This window comes from Mugil cephalus, chromosome 19, assembly GCF_022458985.1.
Source record: "Mugil cephalus isolate CIBA_MC_2020 chromosome 19, CIBA_Mcephalus_1.1, whole genome shotgun sequence".
NCBI lineage: Eukaryota > Metazoa > Chordata > Actinopteri > Mugiliformes > Mugilidae > Mugil > Mugil cephalus.
This window is the reverse complement of record NC_061788.1, coordinates 14,613,794-14,641,499: the sequence shown is the minus strand read 5'-3', so window position 1 is coordinate 14,641,499 and position 27,706 is coordinate 14,613,794. Positions and strand designations below refer to the sequence as shown.

Genomic DNA, 27,706 nt, shown 5'->3' with positions numbered 1-27,706 from the left:
ATAATAGCTTCTTTTTTTCCCCCCCTCTCCACATCCCTCTCAGGCTGGCACGAGACACTCCAGACAGATGCACCAGTCACTTTGATGCCGTGGCCCAGATACGAGGGGAGGCCTTCTTTTTCAAAGGTACAAAAGGCAGACGGACAGACAGACAGACAGACAGAAAGATGCAAAGCCACAGAGCTGTGTGGGAAGAATAGCAACAAATGTGCTCAATGAGCAGACACGGAGAAGGAGCTAAATTAAAGAAGGCAAGGAGGGGAGAATGAGAGACAGGGAGGTAGCTGTGGGCTCCAACTGGGACCTGCTGAGAGACTGCGGTTCAAAAATTACATCAGGCTTTCATGCTTGCCCTCTGGGAGAATGACCTCTGCTCCCCCACTGACAACGGAAACAAGAAACAGACCCGCATACCATTCAGTTGTAGAAGTGTTGGTATAGTGTGGTGAACTCCTAAAGACATTTTTAATCATTTTTGCTTGCGCTGAATGTAGTTTTCAACTGACCGAGGTGCAGGTTTTGTTTCAAGTTTTAACTAAATATTAGCCTTTAGATAGATTTAGTTTTTAGTAGTAGTTATTTGCAAGCAAACGTAGCCTCTTTGGTCAAAGAGTTTAAATAACCCAACTAACCATGACACTGTTCTCATGCTAAACATGCTAACTTTTAATTTATGTACAATTTACTTAACTGCATCCAGACTATGGTGAATATCAACATACTGAACAGTGCTTCCTCTAATCCCAAACTATTTCTTCCTCGTAGGGAAGTACTTCTGGCGACTAACAAGAGAGAAGCACCTAGTGTCTCTGCGTCCTGCTCAAATCCATCGTTTCTGGAGAGGCCTGCCAACCAATCTGGACAGTGTGGATGCAGTGTATGAGAGGCCCGGGGACCACAAAATAGTATTCTTCAAAGGTACAATATCAAAAGCGGTTTAGACATAAACTTAGACTTAGACAGACTTTAATGATCTACGGGGGAAATTACTGGTAACGGTAGCTTAGTTGCACCTAAAAGAAACACTCTTAAAAACCACAAGCAAAAATAAAATAAAAAATAAGTATTATCTAGTAAAATAAAACACGAAGCACCTCTCACAACACACTCCTCCTCGGTCCAGCAAGCGCACACAGTCCGTCCATTTTGCCGCCAAAGACCTCACGTTGGCCGTTAGCTCTTTCAACTCCAGCCTGGCATCTCCAGCACTTCTTCTGAAGTTCAGCAGGAATCTCAGCTCTCACTCCGGGAAGCTCAGACGGAACAGCGCTAGCAGCGGATCTCTTGAATACACCAACAGACACAACACGTGAAATGCCGCAGCCAAACACAAAAAGTCCAGAAAAAATGAAATAAAAGCCGAAAAAACATCGCCAACCATGTCAGTTGGTTCAAGGCACAGGAAAAACAAATCAGACAAAGAAACACCCAATAACACAATAAGAGTGACCCAAAAAGATAAAAATCACAGAGCTACTGGCGACATGCTGGCACTCTTTCAGGCACATTTTTCAAAAAACAAAAAACAAAACTTCCAATATGTGAGTCAGCTTTAAAATTCATCTTGATATCTATGAGGGATGTTTCTTATAAATTGTGTCAGTCTTGTCTGTTTCCTCCTTCCGCAGACATCTCAATTATCTGGTTTCTTTCGTTGTAAGGAATACATCATATCGTGCATTTATCTCTGTCCATCTTCTTTAGGTCTTAAATACTGGGTGTTTAAAGACAATATTGTGGAGGAGGGTTACCCCCGTCCAATCAGCGACTTTGGCCTCCCCTTGGAGGGTGTGGATGCAGCCTTCGTTTGGCTCCACAACGACAAAACCTACTTCTTCAAGGACAACCACTACTGGCGCTACGATGACCATATGAGACGCATGGACCTGGGCTACCCGAAAGACAGCACGCTTTGGAAAGGGCTGCCATCACAACTGGATGACGCCATGAGGTGGTCAGATGGTGAGTAACCTTATACATGTAATCTAAATGTCTAGTGTGCTCCAGGTCTGTCTGCTCTTCACCGGTTGTGAAGTCAAAAGTGGCCAAGTCAACTTCTTGGTTATTTAAAATACACTCACTCTGCCGAGACATGTTATTCCGACACCTTATCCATGCAATTATTTTCAAGTGTGACGGTAAAGCTCTGGCTTGTAATTATTGGAAATCTTTGTTTAAGTCGTTGAAGTGTCAGAAGTCTCAAATAAACAGCTTATCAACCCAACAGTCATGGCCACTTGACGCAATCTTATAATTGCGCACTTTTGCATGTCGGCATAGTTAGAAAGCACATCATGAGGCACATATGAAAGCCTTACCTCAACTTTTTACTTTTGAATCAGAACTTTACAAAAGTCTGAAGTCAATGAAGACATGCAAATTGAAGGTGCAGCTGAGCCCCATGAGAAATAGTTAGAAACTTCAATTAAATTGTCTGTCCTTGGACCCAACTTAATTTCAACTGGCATCTTTGAAAGGATGTTTTTTTACCTCTAGGAATTTTCTTCCACCTACCTAACCAAGGACCTGATTTACTAAAGGTTTGTGCATGCAACAACATAAGCAAACGTCATTAGTCTGATGACAAGGCTGATCTACTAAGGGGGCGCCTGTCATACGAGCAAAATAGTGCACGTCATTGTGGAATGACAGAAGGACAATCAAGACATATCTTCTATTCAGCAATGCATGTTAATAATTCTCTGCTGTAAGTCCAAAATATGTTTATTTGCTTCTTGCACTAACAGTTCCAATTCCAAGGCTTCTTATTTCATGCAATCTTAGTAGGTTACCTGCAACACATAACAACACACGCAATCTATAAGCTTGCGCACACAATTTAGTGCTCCTTATTTGGGATCTTAGCGGATCAGGCCCCAAGTGTTTCTGTGACCTACATCTAAGCGAAAGAAGAAGTAATGGCCTAGAAACCAAAAACAAATAAATAAAACTAAAGAATTATTGATTACATTTGTGCCAATATGACAATTTACCTTTACACTCAATGATTAGATTATTGAATGAACTTCCCCAAGGCTTTTCTTGGAAGTAAATCCATTTGTGATAATAAAGCCTCATACCTATTCTCTCAGTATTCCACAATATAAACGATGAAAGCCAAATCATTCAGGGCAAAAAGATGTACAAAAAAAAAAGCCACTGACCTTTTATGTTTTGATTAAAAATCGATTATAAAGGGACTGATTGATAACATTCAATGCATAAGTGATGAATCACCATGGTCTGTACCATCCAGAGAAAAAAGATTATATTTTTTAGAGAAAAATAGAGTTGTAACACTCCAGCAGGGTATCAGAGCTAGTAACTGTTGTATTTCTGATGCCTAAGGCAAGACCACGCAATATCCCGCTCAGGGGAGGTCCTCAGATTGGGCTAAACTACGAGAGAAATATGAGAGAATAATGGAGTAATTAGCAAAGTTAGCAAATATGCAGATCTGGCAGTCTGGTTGTGCCACGCTTTGGCAATGTCTGTCGTTCAGTACACCATTTTGGTCCAGATTTAAATAATGCAGTAATCACTGAATACATTTCAGTAACAGTTTGTACTGCATACATATTCATGGTTCCCAGACAACTTTGGCGAAGCCTCAACTTTTCTTCTACTGCCACCACGAGGTTGATGTTTTTAGCTTGTAGACAGATATCCAGACGAAGACTGGATGTATTGCCCTGATTTATCGATCCTGTGACTTTTGCTGTGGCTTCGCCATCATGTTGACGTTTTTGATATTGAGGGTCAGCTGCTGGATAGAATGCCAATATCTGGTGCAGCTAATTTACCATCCACCTCATTTGTCCTTAAAGTTTAGTGCCACTTAGCAGTTAGCTCATTCTTCTTCTTCTTTTCCTGTCGGCTGTTCCCTTCAGGGCTCGCCCTAGTGAATCGCTTGCTTCTCTCTCGTCCTATCCTCTGTATCCTCTTCTCTCACACCAGCTAGCTTCATCCCCTGCTTCACTACATCCATAGACCTCCTCTTTGGTCTTTCTCTAGACCTCCTTCCCTGTTAGTTCTAGCATCCTTCAACCAATGTTTTCACCATTCCTCCTCTGAACATGTACATGAACCATCTGAGCCTAGCCTCTAACTTTATCTCCCAAACGTCTCACATGAGTTGTTCCTCTGATGTACCCATTCCTGAATCCTATCCATCCAGGTCACGCCCACAGAAAGCCTCAACATCTTCAGCTCTGCTACCCTCAGGTCTCGCTCTGGACTGTTGACCCTATGTACTTAAAGTCCTCCACTTTCTGTACCTCTTTAATGACTTTAATGGACGGTGATCAATCTAAACGTTTTATCCGCTAAACATCAGCACGCAAGCTTTATTACTTTTAGCATGCCGACCTGAGCTCGAAGGGTCTGAGTGAGTTGTTGCCGTGACTGTGATTTCTTATATCTCATAATTTAAATTATATTGGTGTGAGTTTAAATATAGGGTTGTATCTGGTTCTCACATAAATAAGGTGGTGCTCTCGTTTGGACTTGGCACAGTTCTTTATTACAGCCTGCGTCAACCTAGTTCCACCAGCTCTCTTTCTCCAGTTTATCTGAAAGAATTTAAACACGTTCAGGGGTTTTCTGGTGTATTCGGATTATGTGTCAAAAGTGGTTTGAAATAAAAAATACTCGATTTAATTCATTAATTAGTTTTAGTCAACTTCTGTATTTCCTAGATAAGACATTTCATCTGAGAATATTCAAATGTAAGATTATACGCCATTTATGTGAGACATTTTGTTCCAGTACATTTTATTTCATTTCATTTCAGTTTATTTAATTATTGCAGTCCTTGGTTGCATCTGTGATTTTTTTTTTGGCATAGCTGCATTATTCAGATTAGAGGTGCTTTTGCATTTGTTTTTAATGAGTCAATAGTGAGTTGTTGTGGACCCTCCTGCCAACGCTCTGCTTTGCATTCGCTGGGTCAAACACATTCAAATGCTGGAGCTCGCCCAGTGTAATCACACTGTACCAGCTGAGCGTCAAGGTCACAGCACCTGCTTCCATCAAAGCACCGTAGCTACAGTCATCTGATCGCGTGCACGTTAATGAGGGTTGTAAAATAGCTTAGCGCCATTTGTTTGGGAAACAGCAGCTGTTATTTTCTTTTCGTTGTGTACTTCTATGTATTGGGGTGATGGTCAAGATTTTAAAAATGCCTCGGAAAAAAAACAGCTGCTTAGTTTAGAAATCTGAGGAAGCTCAGTCCCCGTTAGGTGTTTAGTGGGTTGCGTTTTGTAGGCTCAGACCTCCCCGCGTTCTTGAATCAGAGCACCCACATGTGGGTGTGCGTGTGAGAAGAGGCCGGTCAGACAGTATTCACTCAGTTTCACCCCTGGTCGTTATCACCACAGAGCGTGGAAGGGTAAACTTGGAAACCTATGTGCACAAGTGCACACAGACTGACCATGGGGCCTGGGAACTGGAGCCACATCAAAGCCCTCTCCCTGTGTGTTTCAGCAGCTCAGAATAGATATAGAGAGAGAATAGAGGTTGAAACAGACACGGGCGGGGAAACGAGTGCCTGCAAGAAGGAAAGAGCAGATACGGTGACACCTTGTTATGAAAATAAAATAGACAGGGAGGAATGTGTGAAAAGCACAAGAGAACAGGAATCCATAAAAATGAGGTACTGGGACACATGCGGACAAAGATATTAAAAGCAATGGAAGAAAGGAGCGAGATGTTAGAAAGAGAGATGACTCCACTCACATATAGAAAAAGGCATAGAGAAAAAGGCAAAGGGCAGTAAAGCCATTAAAATGGTTGCTATAGGGGGAAAATGGGACATTAATGCAGCTTCAACGATGCTAATAATTGCAACAGCTGACATCATGTGTGATACCAAGGAACATCGTAGTCTTTTAATCACATTTACAAAAAAAGTGAAAAGAAATTGATTTATCAGGCTCCAATTTTACGTTAAACCCGCACAACAATTTTTCAGAAACCAGTTCGTAAATTGGTATGTCAGTAGAGACAAAACAACAACTTCTGTTAAAAAGTTCAAGGGATTCCACTCTTTTTTTATTGAAAGAAAGAAGTTTAAGTTGTCTGAATGGCCTTTGTGAGATCCGTCAAGAGTGAATTTAAATTGAATGCATTTTTCTGCCACAGTAGCTGGAACAAACACAAGAAACCACCATAGTTTAGTTGCTACGTGCCATCAGCCTTAGCCTTAAAAGATTAGCTTGGTGACCTGCATTGGTGTTTTGACCAATGGAAAACCCAAAATCAACAATTAAGTCAGGAATATTGTGTCTGTGTAACCAAAGCCTGTAATACATTCTTTCTTTGGGAAACAGACCTCCATTGTTTTAAGCTATTAAAAGACATAAATAAGCTAAACTGTGATACCGTGAACCTGGGCACTACAGTTTCTTTCGACACAGTCCCTGGTGTATTAAGCTAAAAGTAGTCCCAGAAAAATGCACCATTTTCTCCTGTTTGAGAAATGTTTGCTGAACACTACTTCTTCTGCCCACTTCTTTTAGGAAATTACTGAACCAGCTGTAGAAATGAAACTGTGTTGTTTAATATTTAAACATCTTAAGCTGGATTTTATAGCCTTGCGACTAAGAGTAACACAGAGAAACTATACTAAGGCATTGGTCTTTATGTACTATTCAAGAAAAATAGTCACCACCTCTTCTTTTCATTCACACATTTGACTATTGGATGAGAACTTAATTGAAAAAGCTCTTAAAGATTATTTACTTTCATGAAGGGAATCAACATGAAAATGACTGTGAGACGTGGATAAAAGTCACAAGCTTACGTAACTTATAATACTGAGTGAAACAGGAAGGGCCCACTTCAGGATCTTCAGGAGCTTCTCTCAGCGTTGCCCGTGACTCACTTTGAGGCGAATAAGCCGAAGAAAAACTGGGGTTATTAGGCAGAACTGGGTGATCTGAAAGTTATTCGCCAACTTTCGACAGCTCGAGGACTTTTGCTCTCTATGGAAAAGAAAGAATGAGTTCAAGAAGACATTCGGTGGCATTCAGCCTTACGAGCTTGGTCTTCCAGTAATAGTGACAGATGGCTAAGGAGAGCAACTTTGCGAGCGTGTGTCCTCTTGTGTCTTTGTGATGATCAGAGGGAGTTTTTAGACGTAGGGAGTTAGGACATGAAGATATTATGATCAATCCTCACGACTTCAGAGAGCTGCTTGAGGGTTGGAACTTGGCCTTACAGGCAGGGTGACTGAGAGAAATGCAGCTTCGCCGATGGGACTTAGAGGTTTGGTGTGTGTGTCAATGCACTGTAGAGCCTCCTTTTTTATTCCAACATGCTATAGCGTACAGATCTAGAGATCTGGGCGGCTGCCATATGACCGTAAGTGGTACAGTTCAGACATCTTTATTGTGCTTATTACCAAATATAAACACAAAGGGCAGTTGTTTTAACAGCAACACTCATTTCTAGAAATCAGCTGTTTCCTGTTAAACCTTACCTGCCGCCAAGGTTAAGTGCCTGGAGTTTGGACTCCAGAGTAACGTTAATAATCTGAAAAATATGCCCCATGTAACCACCTCAACCAGAACAGATTAGTCTATTTGGGCCCAGTCTGAAGGAATTTTCAATCAGATTGATTGGTTCAATAGGAATTTATAAATGCCTACTAGCAATGTAAATGTTTGTAGCATAACGTGCTTTGTAGCATAAGTAGGCATAATGTATATCATTATGACCACCTTCTTGTGCCCCCAAAATAGTTGTGACTCATCAGAGAATGGATATGGGTCTTCTGAGGGTGCCCTGTGGTGTCTGGTAACTGAATGTTGTTAGTAGGGGGCCTGTGGGTCCTTTGGGTTGAGGGGGAAGGCGCTCCGTGGATCAGGCTTCCTCCAGTGCCTCCTGCAAATACTTGATCAGTCCGGGCTCTAGGGAATTTGGAGGCCAGGTCGACACCTTTTGCTGTGCTGGGGATAGCTGCTGCCATCAAGGAGTATCATTGCTATGGGGCGGGGATGCCTGGTCTTGGTCTAGGTGGGTGGTACACGTGCAAGTAACCCAGCAAAACATTTCATTGGTCAGTGGTCAGTGCTATTTACTTCTCCTGTCTGTGGTTTTAATGTTGTGGCTCATCAGTGTAGCATGTTTGTCTACCTGTGCTTTGTGCACCACTCCAAATTCATTGCCTTTTTATTTTATATGACAGCTGGGATAGCCTCCAGCCCCATCCCCATCGACCCTCTGGAGGACAAGTGGTTATAGAAGATGAGAATGAGAATAGTAAAACATATTTCTAACATTTCTTTTGGTACACCACTCTGTGCACTGATCCTTGATTGTAGGAAAAGCATTCAAAAAGCAGTTGAATGCTTTAGTGTCTCCGCATCTTTCATTTTTATACTCTCTCATCTCACTTTGCAGCCTCCTCTAACATCTGGATGAATGTGAGGCTCTGACCCACAGTATTCAGTATATGGTGAAATAAGATTTACTCACTGTAAATATTTTGTGAGATCACAAAGACTATTCATTCTAGAGCTATACAGTTACAGGCCTTGGAGCTCCTCTGGTGACTTAACGACAAGAGAACTTTCCTCGAGCTTCTTCACTTGTTTATATCGCGACTCTTACTCTAATGAGCCGCAGTGTTGTTCGCTTGCTTGTTTGTCTCAGTCACCACTGAATGAAGAATTAATTGAGTAGCCTTGGAAAAGGTGGTCGTCTTGTAGGTGACAAATTCAGTGACTTAGAGTTTCTCAAATCTGTTTATGAGTGAAAAAAACTAAACAAAAAAGCAATACTGCACTTCTTGAAGTGAGGTCGTGTGGACAGGAACTCCTGGCCCTGCCAGGCTAAGGAGGGTGTCCGGTACTGGGAACCTGATGTGGCTCCGTTGGCTTCATCGGGCCTCGAAGGTATGCAGCAGATGTATTAGGATGTGGGTCAGCGCTTCCTAGTTGGAGGACATGGTGAACCAGAAAGCAGTGGATTGTGCTTTCACATTAGGCTGCAAAGTTCCTGCCTCAAGCGAAGTAGTTAAAGTATCTTGTGGTGTCGTTCGCAAGTGGCGGTACAACAGGGCAAGAGACAGGCAGACGGTTTTGTGTATCGGCCATTGTGGTGAAGAGGGAGCTGAGCTGTAGGGCAAAGCCTTGGATTTACCAGTTGATCTACGTTCCAGTCCTCACCTATGGTCATCTACTTTGGGAAGTGATTGACAGAACTGCATTGCGGTAACAGGCAGCTGTAACAAGGTTCCCCTGGGAAAAACTGGAATGTCTTGGTAGGGAGAGGGACATCTGGAATTCATTACTTAGCCTGTTGCCACCATGACCCAATCATGGATAGGCAGACATGGATGGATGGATGGATGGATGGATGGATGGTTGGAGTACTTATCCATACAGAGTGTATTACCCACATTACATGGTGGCCAACTCACCTCCAGTATGGAGAAACAGACAAGAGTATCAGCACGGATGCCAGGCCATGACCGGCTGTGGACGAGCAGCAAAACTTACTTTAGCGACCTAAAACAAGGAATACCTAAAATTGAATAATATCACCACTTTAAGTTGCTGTCAGACAGCGGAAACTGAGGCTGTTATAACGCTCCGAGCTGCCTTCAAAGGCACCAGGCTCAATTGACAAAAAACACGATTTTACCTCACACAACACACCAGAGGGGTTCCTGCCTCATTTGGCTTGATTGTTTGTTTGTTTGTTTGTTTGTGTTGTTGTGTGACTTTGGGGTGGTCAGAAGTTTGTCTCGATCTAAATTGATGTGTCACACCACCAAAGCCACCGTGTGGTAAAATTACAGTTTTTATCGACTGTGTCTGGAGGCTTTGAAGAGATGGAGGCAACAGTTTCCATAGGGAAAAGCTGTCTGACAGCGCGGTAACGTAATAAACATTGATTTTATTGTAGGCTGGTCTTGTTTTAGGTGACTAAATTGTGTTTTTCTGCTGGTCCTATTCATAGCAGGTAATTGCCTGGCCAGTACATGTCTGGTTCCCTAAACTGGGGATTACCAATCGCTTTTAATTTTGTGTAGGTCTCCCCCTGTGTGTCCTAAACGGTTGTGACTGTGGCCTTCTGAGGGTTTCACGTTTTGTCCATGTGTCTGGCTGCATCATTTTGGGGACGGCAAGAGGACATTGTATTGTCTCAAGATTATCAATGTTATTCAGTTCTCCTGTCAGTGATTTTAATCTTGTGGCTGATCGGTGTGCACTGACTGCAGAATCCCTCTTCAAAGAAACTGAACTTGAAGCAAATATCCATACATTTATTATTCAGTTTATTTTTTCTCAGGTAACGCATGTAGTAGATTATGAAAGCCTTCAATCTTTTTTGCGTCATTATCATCCCTGTTATCACATCTGATGCTCGTAACAGCACACAACAAAGTAGCACTTTCATCGATAGCACACGGCACCAGGTCACATTTGGTATTTTTGTGACTCTAATTAACTTAAGTGCCCTGCAGTGAAAGGACAGGCACAGAAGCGGGTCTATCAGTAACGATCAGGTGACACAGTGCAATTATGGTGTCAGGAAAGCCCAGGAGACGTAGCTTTGTTCCGAATTGGGCGGTGCGCACAAAGGGATGTTATGAAAGTGCCCAAATCCCCTCTATATACGCATTTCAGCTCGGTTTCACATACAATTTTGACTCTTAAACAGGCATCTTATTGCGATAAAAGCAATGCTCCCGCTAAAGCAGAGCCGTCCATGCATCTGTGTCTGCCTTGCAGTATTTATGAGGCCTCGCAGTCTAAGTGAGCAGAGTAATTTAAGGATTGTGTGCGCATGCTACGACAGGGGGCTCAGGCCCGCCCGCTTATCAACAGAGCACAATCAAACCAAAAAATAAAAAGCTTGGTGTTTTTTCTCGGAGACGGGGTTTGATGCTAGCATGTGAATTGATGTGGGGATGGTGGGAAATGCAGCTGCAGCTGATGTGCTTCTTTTGTAATCCCACCTTGTCTCAAATTATCCCCACTGTGTCTCAGCCAGGTGTACTGTGCAGGGAGGTAATAACTATGTAAACTACTAAACATAAACACTTTGCATCCTGGTTCACTGATTCATGAAATTAAGGCCGGTGATGTTTTATGTGCTGTGCGCCTGTTGTTTATCCCAGACGAGAGCCGTTCTGTACCTTCCATGAATTATAAAGCGTATCGGTCTGGCGTTCTGGTTCTGCGTTGTGCGCTCATAGACCCGCTAATTCTCTCCCCCTCTGTCTCCAAAGGCTCGTCCTATTTCTTCAAGGGAAAGGAGTACTGGCGAGTGCCGGGCAGCGACATGGAGGCGGAGGCAGGATACCCCCGCCTCGTCGCCAAGGACTGGCTGCTGTGCACCGAGATGCAGTCGGACTCTCCGGACGCGGAGCCCAAAAACACGGAGACGCGAGTCAACGTGCGCCTCCGCCCGGACCACGCGGAGAACGGGTACGAGGTGTGCTCCTGCACCTCTGACACCGCCTCGCCCTTGGGGGCCCGCCTCTCTCCGTCTCCCGTTTGGCTGCTGCCTCCTCTCTGGACGCTCACGCTGACCCTCCGCTCCGAACTGCTATGATGCTAAAGCACGGGACACAGCCAGAGGGCCAGTGGACAACCGGGAAAATGTTGTTCTTATTACACTATTTTGTATCTCAGAGTTTGCCGTTATTTATTTTACATGTCATTTTGTGGGCAACGGCGCCCACCCACTTAGAATGCTTTACAGAGTTTTTTATTGAATAATTAAACTGCCACATCTCTACAAGGAAAGACTTTACTGAACAGAAATGATAACAGACGGGGTTTTCTTTGTCTCTGTGTGCAGCAGGTTTACAGCAGCAGAGCCTCCGCATAAACAAAAGTTACATCTATTCAGAAATCAAGGCGGGCGCAAAGGCCAACTCACACTTTATTAAGCTACAGCGGACGCTTTTATTATAAGGCGGCTTTGCAGAAATGCTCTGAAAGTTTTCGCATTTACCTCAAGTGTTGTCTCGCAGCGTCGGCGGACGGTTTGCTTTTCACCGGCCCGATGCGTCGGAGATGAAAAGAGTTTCATTCCATTTGAAAAGGGGATTTCTTCTTTGAAAAGTAGTTACGAGGGAAATAGTCATCTTATAATTGTGATTATTACACACCCACTTCACTTCACACCTTTCATCTCAGTTGTAGTGGATGAGTCGGGGGGGAAACAACGCATATCTCTGCGCCGGGATAGCACCGGAGGTAAACTGGCTCTTTAATAAACCCCACCATCCACACACACACACACACACACACACTCGTGCACCCACGGGCTGTAAAGGGATGAATGTTTGAACGCTCTCACTCTTTCTGTGAGAGCTGACAGACGCACAGAGGAGTAAGGGGTTGGGCCAGCTGCCTTTGCCGAAAGTCCAAAGCGAGAGGCTGCTGCTCACGTTCCACTCCGCATTCCTCGCACATGCCTTTAGTTGTATATTTAGTACCAAACCCAAGTCCATTATCCCGTTTATTTTACGTTGCTTTTGCTTTGGCCGAGCCTCTCCGCGACGTACGGGCTCCATCATGCTCCTTGATTTTCCCTCTCGCTGTAAAGATATATTTACCTATAGACTGATATATTTGAGTGGAAAGGTTCTGCACTTATTGCATCACCAAGTGGACTGTATATTTTGAGCTGTGTTTTTTTAATGTAAAATATTTTTGTAGAAAAATTAAAAAAAAAAGAATACGAATAACTTTACCGGGTGATGATGGTCGTGTGATTTTGTAGTTGCCGTCTTGTGTGTGTGACTGCGTGGGCCGAGCGTGTCATCGAGAAACATTCCAGGCTCGAAGGCAGGTGACAGCTCGGAGGCTCCAACTGGTAGCTGCTCACCTTCTCGCCGATGTTTTTTTTTTTCAACCGTGTTTTTATAATTACAACGGTCAGTGCTGTTCATCGGGGGATGCAAACCACGGTGAGTGATGTCGGGTCGCTGTCGCTGTGAGTGTTGGCAGGCGCCTGCGACGTGTACCCGTGTTTCTTGAGCAAAAAGTATCAGAAAAATAAAGTGTCATCTAATCCAAAAATATTCAGCAGCTCAGATACCTTCCAACTCGGAGATCAAAGTCAGCGGCATGTCAGGCCTGTCTCGTCTTGCTACACACACACACACGTACACACACACGGTTAAACATGTAATGAGCACCAGAAGCCGAACCTGTGTACTCCACAGTCATGCTGCACCGGCACAAACACGTGCCCTCCTGTAAGGAAACCTTAGTGTTTGTTTAAATGTTTGTTTGTATATTCTACCCCGAGGCTACGGATTCAACATCGCCTAAAGAATGCAGACTCGTAGCTTTATCCTATTTGAGGTAAAATGAAGTTTAAAAGTTTAAAAAGTCCCTCGGTCGCTGTTTTTATTTATTTATTTTTTTGCCTCCTCCCTTCTCTGGACACACTCGAGTGGCATTAATTAACCGGTGTTGCCACCTCCACAGCACCTGCTCCCGCATCCTCACTTGGACCATGTGTATGTGTGTGTGTGTGTGTGTGTCCTGTTGGGCAAGATAATAGTTCAAGTACCAGCTAGATGTGTCTGGTTTAGTTGTATTGAGATGTAATTGAATACAAAAACCTCCCATTTTCAGATATTAGACATCATCTGCGGAGTGTCTTCGTAGTCGACATGTGGCAACGATGCTGCTCCGCTCTCCAGATGGGCCAGGCAGAACCAATCAATCACACCGTAACTCAAATATTCAAGAAGGGAAGAACCGGCTACAAAGACAAGGGCAGTCTTCAACTCTTTAACAGGGGGTCCGGGACCCCTAGTGGGTCCGCGAAGGTACTGCAGGGGGGGTCGCACAATCTTTGGTTGATCAGATATTTTTTTTTCTTTAATTATCCACCACAAATTTTTTTAAATACACATTAACAAGAGTCATATTATAATATATTACAATTAAAATATTAACATATTTCAGTAAAGAGATACATGGAGGCATAAGATGTTTTTCAGTAAACACTTCACTGAACAGCGCAAAGCTACACTCGACCTGTCAAACAAGTCTCGTATAGACAGAAGGACCCGCCCCATCACTGCTCAGCCAATCACAAGGCCATATATTAAGGTTATATTAAGGTTCCGAGAGTCTATTGAGTCCCCAGGTAAAATCCCAGAGGCACGCTGCAACATTAGCAGAAGAGATGCTAACAGCGCAGCTCGCTCCCATCCACTGAGGCCAAGATGGATCGCTTTGTCACTCGAACAAAAAAATAAATAAATAGAAAATAAATTTAACAAATAAATATTTGAATGTGTATTGTTTGAATAGCTTAGCAGGGGGCCCCTACTTAATGTGTCCATCAGTTTGGGGGTCCTTGACCTGAAAAACATTGAAGACCGCTGGTTTACAACACTGGTTGCATCACTGTTGAGGCTGAAAAACTGTCCACCGTATATTAAACCCACTAGCAGACACAGAAAGAGACAAACAGATAAACATATATATATATATATAAATAATGAAATGTCATCCCCAAAGAGAGATGGTGGCAAAGATAAGGAAGCAATTTAGCGTTAAGTGCATAATCCACAAACAGCCTCCACACAGTAGCAGATCATACAATCTGTTTATCGGCACTTGGCCTCATTTCGAGCCAACATCTCACCATCTCACGGGCTCGAACGAGGGCACGTAGCCAGTTTATCGAAACAGTTTTATTTGGAGAGGGAAATCGGAAACGATTATCACACTGTTAGTGATAATCCCCCTGCAGACACGGGAACTGAATGTTGCCGATTACTTATTTGTTTATTTATTTATTCATTCATTTTTTAATCCAAATTCACAGTTCAACACCTGACTGCTCGTGTTTCTTGCCTTGTCTCGCTCCCCTTTAGTTACGCTGCCGCCTTCCCAGGTCTCAGCAAAAGGTAATTATAACTCGTGGGATTTATTAGAGGATGAGGCCCAGGCTGACAAAAGAAAAGAAAAATGTCAGTTTTTCATTAAAGGCCCGGTAGAGAGGTCTGTATTACAAACTTGCGATAGCGGTTTGAGCTATATGATAACATGCTACAGGCGGAAAGGGGCGTCGTGTAATCAGTCGCCTCTGAGTGTTTGTGTGTGTTAAGAGAAAAGCGAGCTCGCCTCAGACGGGGGAGCTTACTGCTCTGCAGAGATTTTCTGAACCAAGCTCTCTATCACACAGTCTCTTTGAATCAATGGTAGCTTGGCTAACCCCTCACACAAACACGCATATGATTATTACTGTGTGTGTGTGTGTGTGGCTCTCAGGATAGCCCTCCTCAGGCCAACTGGTGGCGTTCCTGGAGGAGAGGAGCAGCTGTCCACTTTGCATTTCGCCTGTTCTTGCGAGCACACATCAAAGAGCTCAAAGTGAGACCCCTGAAGCTGGCGCAGTTGCAGAATGCACAACGCGGACCTCTAAACACCTGACCGGGAACGACTACTGAGCCGCTGGAGGCGCAGGCTAATGGGATGCCTGTTAGTTAGATGCTTTTGAACCACAGTGAAAATCTGCAAAATTATCTAAACTTGCAGAGGTAAGAAAAAAAAAAATTAAGATTTAGCATGTGCAATCCAAGAATGAAAAGTGTATCAGTTATAAATCCTAATATCTAAATCTCTCTCAAATGGAAATATGACATGCACAACAAATATGTAAATGTATTCAAATATGTGAGATACTGCTGGCCAGCCACGGAGCCTTCGCTTTAACCAGAAATGACACCTGAAGGCCTTTGCGCCTATTACCGCTGGCATAGCTCCTGTGGGCCGGTCAGAGCCAATCAATCAGTCAGAAGTGAACCAAACCAGGCCTGAACTATTCGCTGCTGGAGCAATTTCCAGAAGAACCTAAAATGTGCTGGGTGACGGTATGAGGAAGATGGAGAAGGACTTCAACTGTGCAACAACCAGCCAAAAACCTATCAGTGCTTACTGATGAGCATCCCGAAACTCCCCTGTGGTTTTAGGACTAATTCAGATGCAAAGCAAATATAAAACGGCTGTTTTTTTTTTGTTGTTTTTTTTTCCTCTAAAGTCACATTTTTACAGCCTATAAATCAACCACAGTGAGAACCCAGATCAAAGAAAGACGGATTTAGCTTGGCTGTAATGCTGAAGTCATACTGGAAACTTTTATATGCGCTTTTAAAGTGACTTTATAGAGGACTATATTATTTTAAATTATTCAGAAATCCACTGAGAACTTCCAGGTGACATTTCGCTTATTTCCATGGAGCTTGCCGTGCAAACAGCTCATTAAAAGAAGCATCTCTGAATGTTTTACATTTAACACCGGGTTAGATGATTCACTTTTACCTGTCCAAATGCTTTAATTATGCAGAAAGGTGAACTTAACGGTCTCTCCCGCTGTGGTTTGTGCTGTGCTGCCATCTGCTGGCGATCGAATATAAACTTCAACACCCACAGTAATTTCACTCACTAATTCACTCACAGTAAGAGATTCAATGCATTATTCTGCTTTGAGTTCTTGTGAACAACAGTCACAAGAAATTCCAAAGTCGTACTTTTTTTGTAATGAGCGCATCGTGGCCTGAGACTAGGGTTCATCTGGGTGTGAGCCCTTCATCTGTTCGCATTCCTCCAGATTCCTCCTGAGCCAACAGAGGCAGTGTTTGTAGCTGTAGGGGCCTCTGATTTCCACAGGCGCCTCGTTATGTATTTTTGTGGGACTGTGCTCAGGCGCTTTAACTAGTTCTCCCTCAGCAGAGGAAGATGAGGATAGGCTGAGTTCGGGTTCGTGGCCAGTCAAAAAGTTCCACCGTTAATCAATAAATTCTTTTAAAGAACTTTTTAAAGCAACTAATTTACAGCTCTGGAGCCTGTGCTCTTCTTATTTCACGGCCTTCTCTCTCCCTTTCTTTCTTTTATTGTCTTTGAAAAAAAAAAATGCCCTTTCAATTTTCCTCCACCTTTTTATCTGTAGCTGCTCCCCTCCAGCCTGGAGAGTTTTCTTTTCCTCCCTGTCTCTCGTGCGCGCTCTCTCAGGGGCTTCTTCCTCGCCGTTCTTTCCGCTCCTCCTCGGCCCAGGCATCCTCCCGCCCCCGTCTCTCTGTCTTGCGTGACTTCTTCCACTCCCTCCTCTAATTTTTCACTTTAATCGTTTCATTAATTTCTGCCTTTCCACCAATTCCCTTTCAATTTCTTTTAATTTGTGACGCTTTTCACTCTAAAAGTTGATGACTTGTTTTTTTTTTTCTTCTCCACTTTCCCTCCCCCTTTGAAGTTTAAGCTTCCAGACGTTTCTGACAATGCAGCGCAATCGATGGAGCGTGAGATACAGGTGCACACGTACGCTGCTCAGGTTTATAGAGCGCTGCTGAACGTCGCTCATTTATACCTGCACACTTATTTGCATTTAAGTGCGTCTTTTGACCTCTGTACTCCTCGAGTGTTTCTTACAGTCCTCGTACTATTGTCGAACTCTACTACAAAAGTCCTTAAAGCTCCATTAGAAAGAGTTCTGTGCTTTGTCAGGTGCAGACAAACAATTTTTTTCCGACTGTATGTGCCAGTGTGCTCAACAGACCAGGGAGTTCATTCATTCTCTCTTCCCATTACTGCTACTGCTGCTCATTCCTGGAGGGGCTTAACCTTCCACACTTGGATTCAATTTTAGTTGGGCCAAGGAGGAAGCAGGAGAAGCTGGGAGGGAGCCCTGTACAAGCAGGTCAAGTACCCGCACAGAGGAGATCAGAGCGGCTAAAAGAAGCTACATCAAAAAACTGAAAAGCTGGTTTCCTGCCAATGACCCTGTGGAGAGACTCGAAAGACATCACACAGTACGGAGAGACCATTCCTCCACTCCACCCCCACCCCTGCTGAGATAAAGACCCCGCTGATGACCCGAGTGTCTTCTACTGCTGCAGGTTAGATGGCGAAAAACCCCACCTCTAATCTAATATATATATTATCGACTCCACGAGTTGGCTCTTCCAGAGCTGGCTCTCGATGCCTCTCCCTCTGGTCTTAAAAGCCCTCCTTTGCAAACCGGTTTAAGTTTCACTCAGATCTCAGATGCTGCTTCAAACGCTGCACCGTCATTTTTCCCGGAAACCCTCCGTCACACAACGTTCGACACCACCCACCAGCTTCCTGACAGGCAGATGAAACTAAAGGATGTCCCCTACTACTCTTCTCCTCCTACGCCAGACCTCTAACAAACCACTTGATAAGCGGTTATGCTAAGATCGTGGTCTTCAGAGGGCCACATCCAATGACTGGTAGAAAACCTGTAGATGCTGAAGATGGCGGTGAACCTTAAGACACAGCTTCCCCTCATTATCCCTTCACTCCTTCAGATTTCTATCTCCAATATAAACTCAGAAAAAACACCCAACACTACATGTCCATCTGAGTCTAATTTGGAGCAGCTGCAAACTAGGATAGGAACAGACAGTAAGAAGTAAGAAGAGCAGATCCAGGTCCCCGGAGCGACCCTGCCCACCCTCGAGAATGTACACTTAAAGTAGCAGGGGACGTCATTATGGGACAACTCCTCTCATCCCACAGGCCTCACAGAGCCAGACAAACACAGGAGCAGCTCCTTTCCTCGTGACGTCCCTCACATCTCTTACATTACATGTTCTGTTTTCTTGTATGCCAACAACAACATTAAAACCACTGGCAGGAGATTATTTTCTGTTTCAGTTTTTCAGTCCTTTCTGCAGCACCCACCTTTATCTTAATCTAATCAATCTCAGGGCATTCGTAAGCGCAGGCCGAATGGCATTTTGGGTATTATTGAGGACACATCCATCAGAGTCACAGCAGAAAAGGTGAAGTCAATCTATTTCCATTAAAAGTATTTAAAAGTAACAAAGCCTAACCACTGGAAGAACTATATCACTATTTGAGAGGTCCAGTAGATGGCAACATTGGCTCATAGAAGCTTTCGTAAAACCCTCTCTTAAGCATGTATCCACTCCAGTAACTTGTAGGGCCGTAGCAAAATTAAATGAATTAAAATGTGTTATGTGTGTCTCTTATTTATTTCAGTGATACAGTAATCAGCAGGTTACTTGTAGGATGTAGACAGCATTTCTTTGCAACAATTAGAACATCTTCATTGCAGCACAGCTTTATCAGACACTTAATAATTGTCAGTGCTGATGTGTTATGAGTTTAGGCCACTTATCTGTGGTCACTGTGGTTCTGGGTGGGTTATATATGACAGAGGTGAAAAAAGAAAAAACAAATGTTGTGAAGTCATACCCACACAAACATGTTTTTTTTATTGCTTGGAAATTACATGTTTTTTTTTCAGGAGAAATTCGGCATTAACGAAACTTAGAAGGAGGAGCGACTATTAGTCTCACCACCCACTAATAATTCCCCCAGCATCCAAGCGGTGAACCGAACACGCAGTCACGTCTGTGAACTCCCACCGCCGGGACCGTGCACTGCAAAGCTCCAGCTGCAACTTGCACAAACTGCTGAAACCACAATGTTTCCTGTGTCATGCTTTTTTTTTTATTATTATTGCAGCAAAACTGTGCATTACAAAAAGCAACAAACAAATGCAGTGCAGTAGATATGTTATTTATAGCGCCTGCCGTGATGTGTGTTGTTACTTTTGCTTTATTGCCAGCGACCAGCGTTTCACACGTGATTCTCGGAAACTGTATCGTTCATTACTGAAACCCTCATGAAAAATCATTGCCAGTGGTAAATTTAAAAATCCTGATACCAGACCCCTGATTGAAACATTCTATTCAAGGAAATTATATGACCACTTCAGACACAGCTACACGGTAGTCCTGTGCTGGGGCCGTGTTTCAGCACGTTTAAAGGTCTGTAGTGTGTAGGGAACACGTGTCAAATATAAGGCCCGTGGGTCTGCCAGAGGGTCCAATCTGGCCTGGAGGATGACTTTGCAAAGTGTGAGTACTACATACAAAACATTAACTGCATTTTGTATGGATCTTTGGCAACAACACCAGCGAATAACAATGTCAGTAACTTTTTTTTTTTTTTTTCTTTTGAGAAACACAATAGTGCAATATTTTCTTGGACACTTCCTCAGTCAGTGTCAGATCCTGACCTCACTGAGCTATAAAACTGCAGACACTGACGATGGTGCACCTCAAGGCTCGGCCGTTAGCCCACTCCTTTTTAACATAATGATAAATTACCTCTTCGAAATGTCCGACTAGTTTCTGGGAAGTCTTTATTTGTTGATCATGAACACATCTAGATTCTTAGTTACTCTAAATATTTGACATTTGCTCTGCCAAACTCCTCGCGTTTAGTATAACGATAAAGATGGGGATATAGTGAGGATTCATTATCTAACAGGGAATTCATGATCTGTGGCTTCTAGCAGTGTCGCTTAGGAAGAGAAAATGATCATGTTTCTTCATGTTATAAAGCTATTTAGATGGAAAGCTAATAGATAAATTTAATATAGAGAAAATAATGAATCTGGGTGTGTTGTGATCAGGTCTGTTGACAAGTCTGTTCTTGGCGAAGTGGATCAGGGCCAAACCAAAATATGCCTCCTCCATTCATGTGCTGGAGGAATCACCTTTATTTGTCATTCTGTTTGCCGCTAAAGCACTAATTTATCCTTGTAAACGCTACAGCATTCAGGTTTTCCCCAAAGAATCTTTAATGTTTTTCAATAACAGCTACACTTTAGCCATTTAGCGAGAAATTGTATTTCCTTCAACCCACATACCGCGTTCTCCGTCGCAAACACGTTGCAAAATACATCCTGGAGCAGCTCGATGCAGGCCCTCAATTTCCCATTTTTCAAAGTCAACAAGGCGGCAGCAAGAACCTTAACAGATGACACGTTCACCGGGTTTAACCAGCTCTGCATGTCCGCCACATGGCCCGTGAAAGCGCTGGAAGCTCAGCGCAAGAAAAATGTGAAGAATTATCTGACATGCGGATCATCTGATGGATGCCAACATTAACCACGTACTTTCCAAACCCTGATTTCCCAGGCACTGGATTCAGTCACTTAATACCAGAGTGGAGATCTGAAAACAACATGTTGTATTTTCACACAACAAACACGGAGGTGGGAGACAGCAGGTATTAAAGCAGTCATCAGATCCGCTGTGTTTCTCTTTCTCTTTCCAGTCCATCTTTTAACATCTAAAATGATTGGTGGAAGAGACTCAGCTGGCCAGTTTCCAAACCCACAGGACAAACAGCAATGCCTTGTCTGTGGAAGGCGGAAATTCATTCAGTGGAGGAAGAACAAGGAACGAAATTCAGCGGGTTGTAAACTTTGAACATTGTCCTCTAAAGCTGGTCCCACCCTTCCTCCCATCAGGCTTTCATGAGAACGGCCCGCTAACTGCTGGCTGCGTCAGAGAGCCCACTCTCCTCCCGGGACACTTAAGGTAGCATGATTAGGGAGTGGGGGGTTGGAGGGGGGATGAGGCCATTTGGCCAGATTAGCGGCATTGTCAGCCATTGTCAAGGCCAGACCTAAACTGCAATCACCTCTGCAATCTCTCTGTTCTCAATACGCATCCAAAGCTGCCGGGAAGGGGCCTGTTTGTCTGCCAGGCGCTTTGAAATTCTGATCACTGTCCATCTACTTGGACTGCAGGGGGAAAGTGGGGAATGAATATTTGATGTATTTCATGGCTGGTACATACATAGTGTATGACTGGTTTATAAATGATGATACTGAGCAGCAGTTGTTATTCTGATTCATTCTGAGTCTCTACAGTGAAGCAATGTTCAAAGCCTAGAAAGTCTAAGTCTGTTTTTGCACTACTCATCACCATGTATGTATTTTTTATTTTATGTATATATTTATTCCAAATGGTTTATTCTATGTTGCTTTTTTTAACTGAGCTTTTTCTACTCTTATGACGTTAATGCTCTTAACCGCCCCCTGGGAAAAATAGAGTTTTCTGAATCTGAATTTGAAACAGCATTTTCACTGCGACTTTAGCAGCAACAAGAATCTCATAATAAATATTCAACTACATTTAAAGGGGTACTTTAATAACAAGACGCCAGTCCCGAAGACACCTACATAGACAATGCCATATTATTTGACTGAATTTGTGAGTTTACAAGAAAAAAAAAAACCTCAGGTACCCCGAATAATTCACGGACTACACCCCCTCGTCTCTTTAGACCACACCCTTTCTGTGACGGCCAATCAAGTTCAAGGGCCACGACACTCAAGGAAAGAAACCCTTGAAGTATTTCACCTCAGCACTTTGTCTTGAAAAGGATCTTTAAAGGTGCAACAGGAGGACACGGCAGCGTGCAGCACAGCTCTGGTGAGTTCACTGACTATTCAATGTGAGAACACTTTTAGGAGTTTTTTTGGGCATTTGTGTGGACGACAGCAAAGAAAGACATTGTACCGGGAAATATACTGTGCAATAAAATCTGAATCTAGAATGAGCTGCAATGATTTAAGGCTGTAGGTTAATAATCACTCCTGGAAGTTCAGTTGTGAAATGTATCATTTTTTCTATTCTAATCGCTGACTTTTTTAAACGGTGGTTACCAGTTTTTCCTGCTTCTATCAACTCTGCACTGAAATAAGTGAAGTAGCTACTTGGATGAGTGGTCAGACATATTCAAGAAACTCCCAGTTGGCCTTGCTTCAGCTTTATATATATATATATATATATTTATATAATTGAGTTGTGTGTTCTATAAATAAGGCTGCAATCCTGTTTACGTGAGTATCGGTGTTCTCCCCACAGACCCAAAATTGGATTCAATCATGTCGTCGTCCCCTTCGGCAGCTCCCTCGTACCAGCAGGGCTGCTGCAGGATGACTCTGGAGAACGCTGAGCTCTGGAAGTCCTTTCACAGCATCGGGACGGAGATGATTATAACAAAGCACGGGAGGTAAGAAGTCTGAGGCTGCTGCATTGGAGACGTCCAGGCTAAGGTTACAGTTTCAGAGAAACATTTAAACAACTGCACGACTTCTGCCTCGTTTCAGGAGGATGTTCCCACACTGCAGCGTCAGCTTAACCGGCCTCCAACCTTTTGTCAACTATGTCGTCATGATGGATATGGTTCCTGTAGACAGCTTCAAATACAAGGTACATTGATATGGTGCGATGCAGCTTGTTGGACATTTGCAGCTTTTTCATTAGCAAAAAAAGGAGGATTAAAACCAGCAGAATTCACTGTGGAAGAGCAGCCGGTTTGCCCACCCTGAGCCTTCACTGCTGCATATCAAAGCCTTTCGCTGCTTCCTGTTTGTGCACTCTCGGCTGGAGGCCCAATCAATTAGCATCCCTCCTCATTCACAATCGACGGCCCATTTGGTCACAGATATCACTTTTGGCACAAACAATGTAGTAGATAGTAAAATGCTGCAGAAGAAAGTTCTGGAGGAGATTTTTTTTTATTGTGGTGAATAGATGATACTGTTACTCAGCGCGAAGACGGTTCCTTCACCGGATCTGATGGTTCTGATTAACCACACACTATCTTCAGGTCTCACGCGTTAACCTCGCATCTGTCCCTCCCCCGTCTCTCTCTGTAGTGGAAAAACGGGCAGTGGGAGGTGGCCGGGAAGGCAGAGCCCCAGCCCCCATGCCGCTCTTACATGCACCCAGACTCCCCTGCCCCAGGAAGCCACTGGATGAAGCATCCGCTGTCCGTCCTCAAGATGAAGCTCACCAACAACACGCTGGATCAGCACGGACACGTAAGGCACCACATGCCACCATTTACACTGCTACACTGTGAAATCTAAGAAAGGTTAACATACCATGTTTAATTACAGCTCAGCTGTGTAGTTTAACACTTAATTACTACTACTCCAGTGTATAGTATAACTAACATTAACATATTAAGTTTGTTACTTAATTACATTTAGTGTCCGACACTTGAACCTATTTAAATCGACCACCAACCACAACGTCAGATTTAGTTCTACTCACTCAGGTTCACTTAATTAAATCAAATACATTTTAGATTTATATTATTCTAAAATATTCTTCAGGACTGAATATTTAACAGATTAGAGCCAAACAATAAAACGAACCATACTGAAATAATTATATGATTCCAATATTATGGCAGTGCAGATGCAGTGACTCTGGACCCTGATGAGGATCATCTCTCTCAGGATATTGCTGCATTAGGCATCCAAAGAGGAAGCAGTTTGATTGAAACTCTCTCTCTTAAACTTGTAATTTTTCCTCCCATGAATGAAACAAAGCAAAAAGCTGGATAGAAGAAGACCACTGATCAAGATGTTGAAAAAAGAAGCTCGTAAATCAAAATCATGCTTTTTCCAAAGTGACTGAACTTAAAAACAACGACTCTGTTTCGTTTTTTTTATCACAAATTTGAGTGTAGACAGAAGTGTAAGAAACTAGTTTACAAAACATTATATTAAATATCACATTAGAATTTACAGTTCACATACTTTACTCATTTTTTTTTCATTCATTCTGGCCTCATTTATTTTACCGTCATCAGATCATCCTGCACTCCATGCATCGCTACTACCCAAGGTTTCACGTGATCCAGGCGGACAGTCCGTACGCCGTCCGCTGGGGACAGACCTTCTCATTCCCAGAGACGGTCTTCACTGCAGTTACCGCTTACCAGAATCCAATGGTAAAAACACAACTCCACACTCAATAGCTGATCTTACATTTCAGACATCAAACATGCCCCTGGATGGTAACACTGCTCTCTTTCCCTGACATTTTTTTTAGATCACCAAACTGAAGATTGATCACAACCCTTTTGCTAAAGGATTCAGGGAAGGAGGTACCCATTCCCACAGCAAAAGGTAGGGAGCTAGTTATAAGCACAGATATTCCATGACGTGCAACTCCTCACTCTGTGTTAGTTGGTTGGATAAATTTATTCTTTGCAATAATTCAGATTTATGCTAATATTCACTTCATATACTTGTACAGAATTCTTTATATGCTTATTGGACTCTCGACTCTTCATGTTCAATAATTTCCTGCTGTGCAATACTCCATATTCAATACAACAGAGCAACGTGTTTACTTATACTTTAACAAAAAGTACTTTCCCCTTGGGGTTAATTAAGTAATTCTGATTCTTTTTTTATTTTGCCTGTATTCTGTTTTTTTCTCCCCTCATTGTACGTTAATATAAATACAGCATAAAGTCAGTGAAATGTTTTTTTTAATCCATTTAAAAAAAAAAAAAAAAAAAAAAAACATTTACACTTTTTTAATATATTTTTTAGGTGTCGCTCAAATAAAAGTCCTCCTGCAAAAAGACCCGCACTGGACAGGAAGAACACGTGTGACAGATCTCCAGGTGAGCTTCTGCTGCACTTCTGCAGTGATTAACTTGCTCGGCATTTTTTTAAATTTTTTTATTCATGCAGTTTTTCGTGCGGTTACAGGTGCGAACTCGAGTGAGTTCGTCTCTGAAGCGGCGTGCCAACGTCTGTGACGTCCACGCCAGAGCCCATTAAAAATGCATTTCCTCCTCAGGCCTGCAGAGGATGCCCTCCACCTCTCAGTCGGCGTTGGCAGACAAGAGCGAGGCCTCCAGGCAGCCGTCACCAAAGGAGCGTCACCTCTCCGCCTGGGCTCTGGAGCCGGACTCATCTGAGAGCCTGCACGCTGAGCCCCCGGAGCTGCAAGAGTATGACTACGGCTGTGAAGAACAGATGGTGCCTGCATCCACGGCATACCAACCGTACAGGTCTGAAAACAGAGTTTGACTACAAGGCAGTTGTATTAATAAGTTATTTCAAAGACTGACTCGTGTTGCGCGTTATTTATCCTCCGTGTTTCTCTCTTCCAGATGCGTGGAGTATGGCAGATTCCCATTCCCCCCCAGTGATGCAGATGGAGCACAGTCACAGTCACTCCTCCACCCCGCACCTCATCCGCTCTCCACAACTGAACATGGCACCCAGCAACACCACCACCCCCACCCTCACCCCCACTACAGCAACACAGCAGACTGGAGCCAGTTCCCGCTCTTCCCTTATTCCTGCTGGTGAAACGATCGCGATGGATGACATCGACGCGGGACAGGAACGCTAAAGGAACGACGGGATATAGGAAAACTTTTCTAAATGGACGAACAATGGATGTTCCAGTAGTTTGTGTTAAAAGTGTAAAAAGTATTTTCTAGAGCTTGTTTTATATGTAACTTTTAAGTTTTGGCAATTTCACTGTACAACGGTTTGGTTTATCTGGAGACCACGCTCTCAGCAAAATACGCGCCGGCCCCGGGTTGGAGCGTCTGCAATTGTCTATACTGAATTAGACACGGCATGTGTTTTGAGGGAACTTTATATTGTGCCGTGGCCTGCCAGCTGGGAAATAAATGAGAAATTTAATCTGACGGCGTGGTGAGAATAAATCCTGTAACAGACCCTTCATAAGGTATCAAAGATTTAATATGTCGCTCATGTGTGGGGAAATGCTTACGCACACGCAGTACACAATGCTATGGTGACGGAGTGTTAAATCAAATCAGAGCATTTAATCATATGTGTCATAGGAGTCTGAAGAGGAAATAAAGATTGCAGTACAAGTAGGTGTATACATATGAGTAAACCAGTGTGAAGTTCAGGTTTATTCTTGGTATTGTATCTTGGAGTTGCAGCTAATCTGATTCATACTGAGTTGGTTTGTTATCGAATAACTTAGAATATGAGTCGAAAAGCTGTCAGACATGATAGCGCCTCTGTAAGGCTTTATTAAGTCGCAGCAAGTTCTGCAAGTTTTTTTTTTTTTTTTTTTTTTTTTTTTTTTTTTAATGTATTGATACGTCATGGGCAAATCATTTTTATGCTTACACACCATTCATTCACACAACAGTGTGTACATTTAGTGCAGTGGCAGCCACCAGTGCAGCAGCCCAGGAGCAGTTCGGGGTTAGAACTTCAGCCATGGATGTATTATTGTAGTTTTGTTTGGTGTTAGTAGCATTAGTATTTGGTTCCTAAAGTATAGGTGCGGTGCTGGTTGGTGATCAAAAGACGACAGAGATACATACACCCGTCCAATTGCTTTTAACGCAAATTAAATGGATTTAGGCATGTAGAGTGATCAAGACAACTTGCTGAAGTTCAACCGAGCATCAGAATGGAGAAGAAAAGGGGATTTAAGTGACTTTGAACGTGGTACGGTTGTTGGTGCCAGACTGGCTGGTCTGAGTATTTCAGAAACTGCTGATCTGCTGGGATTTTCACACACAGCCATCTCTAGAGTTTACAGAGAATGGTGTGAAAAATGGTGTGAAAAAGAGAGACAAAATCACACAGATAGGTACATAAATGACGTCATGAAAATTAGAGAGTCGACGCAGCCTTCCTGTTCACATTGAAGTCAGCCAATAAAATCTTGGGTGGATTGCAGGGTCATTTGACCTGGGTCAAAATCTTGGGTCGAACATCACACATATGAGTGATCTAATCTTTGACTGCATGGATGTGGTTTGCTAGAAATCTATGATGTCTATTCTTGTACTTCTGCATATTAGATTTTTTTCTAACAAACCATCTCTCCTTGTTGAGTAGTTGTTGGGATCTGAACCATGTTCGTCGCTCTCTTGGTGCTGACACTGTAGCGCGTCATTCAGTAGATGAAAAGTGAGGAAGTCACCACAGACAGTAGGATTCACTCTCTGGGGAGCACTGATGTCTCATAACTTTCGAGCTCATCCACTTCACAGTTGGCGAGGCATTTCAGTTTTTCGACAAAAGCAGTGGACCCAATAAACACCCAACG

The 27,706-nt window shown here is 43.2% G+C and overlaps 2 protein-coding genes across 3 annotated transcripts in view; both read left to right on the top strand.

Annotated features, from left to right (window-relative positions):
• Positions 1–12,717, top strand: part of LOC124996197 (matrix metalloproteinase-17-like) — a 72,250-nt gene extending 59,533 nt beyond the window's left edge. For both annotated transcript variants that reach the window (XM_047568986.1, XM_047568985.1), the window contains 4 exons: positions 44–126; positions 766–918; positions 1,705–1,962; positions 11,243–12,717. In XM_047568986.1, coding sequence (XP_047424942.1) covers positions 44–126; positions 766–918; positions 1,705–1,962; positions 11,243–11,568 — 820 coding nt within the window. In that variant the 3' untranslated portion in view covers positions 11,569–12,717. The remainder of the gene's footprint in view (positions 1–43; positions 127–765; positions 919–1,704; positions 1,963–11,242) is intronic.
• An 8,026-nt stretch (positions 12,718–20,743) lies between these two features.
• On the top strand, positions 20,744–26,991 carry LOC124997003 (T-box-containing protein TBX6L-like). Its single transcript, XM_047570463.1, has 10 exons — positions 20,744–20,887; positions 21,276–21,370; positions 22,686–22,853; positions 22,951–23,053; positions 23,503–23,667; positions 24,447–24,587; positions 24,689–24,765; positions 25,198–25,271; positions 25,451–25,664; positions 25,767–26,991. Exons 1-10 carry the CDS (start codon positions 20,744–20,746, stop codon positions 25,966–25,968), a joined length of 1,383 nt encoding a protein of 460 aa, XP_047426419.1. The 3' UTR covers positions 25,969–26,991.
• The last annotated feature ends 715 nt before the right edge of the window (positions 26,992–27,706 follow it).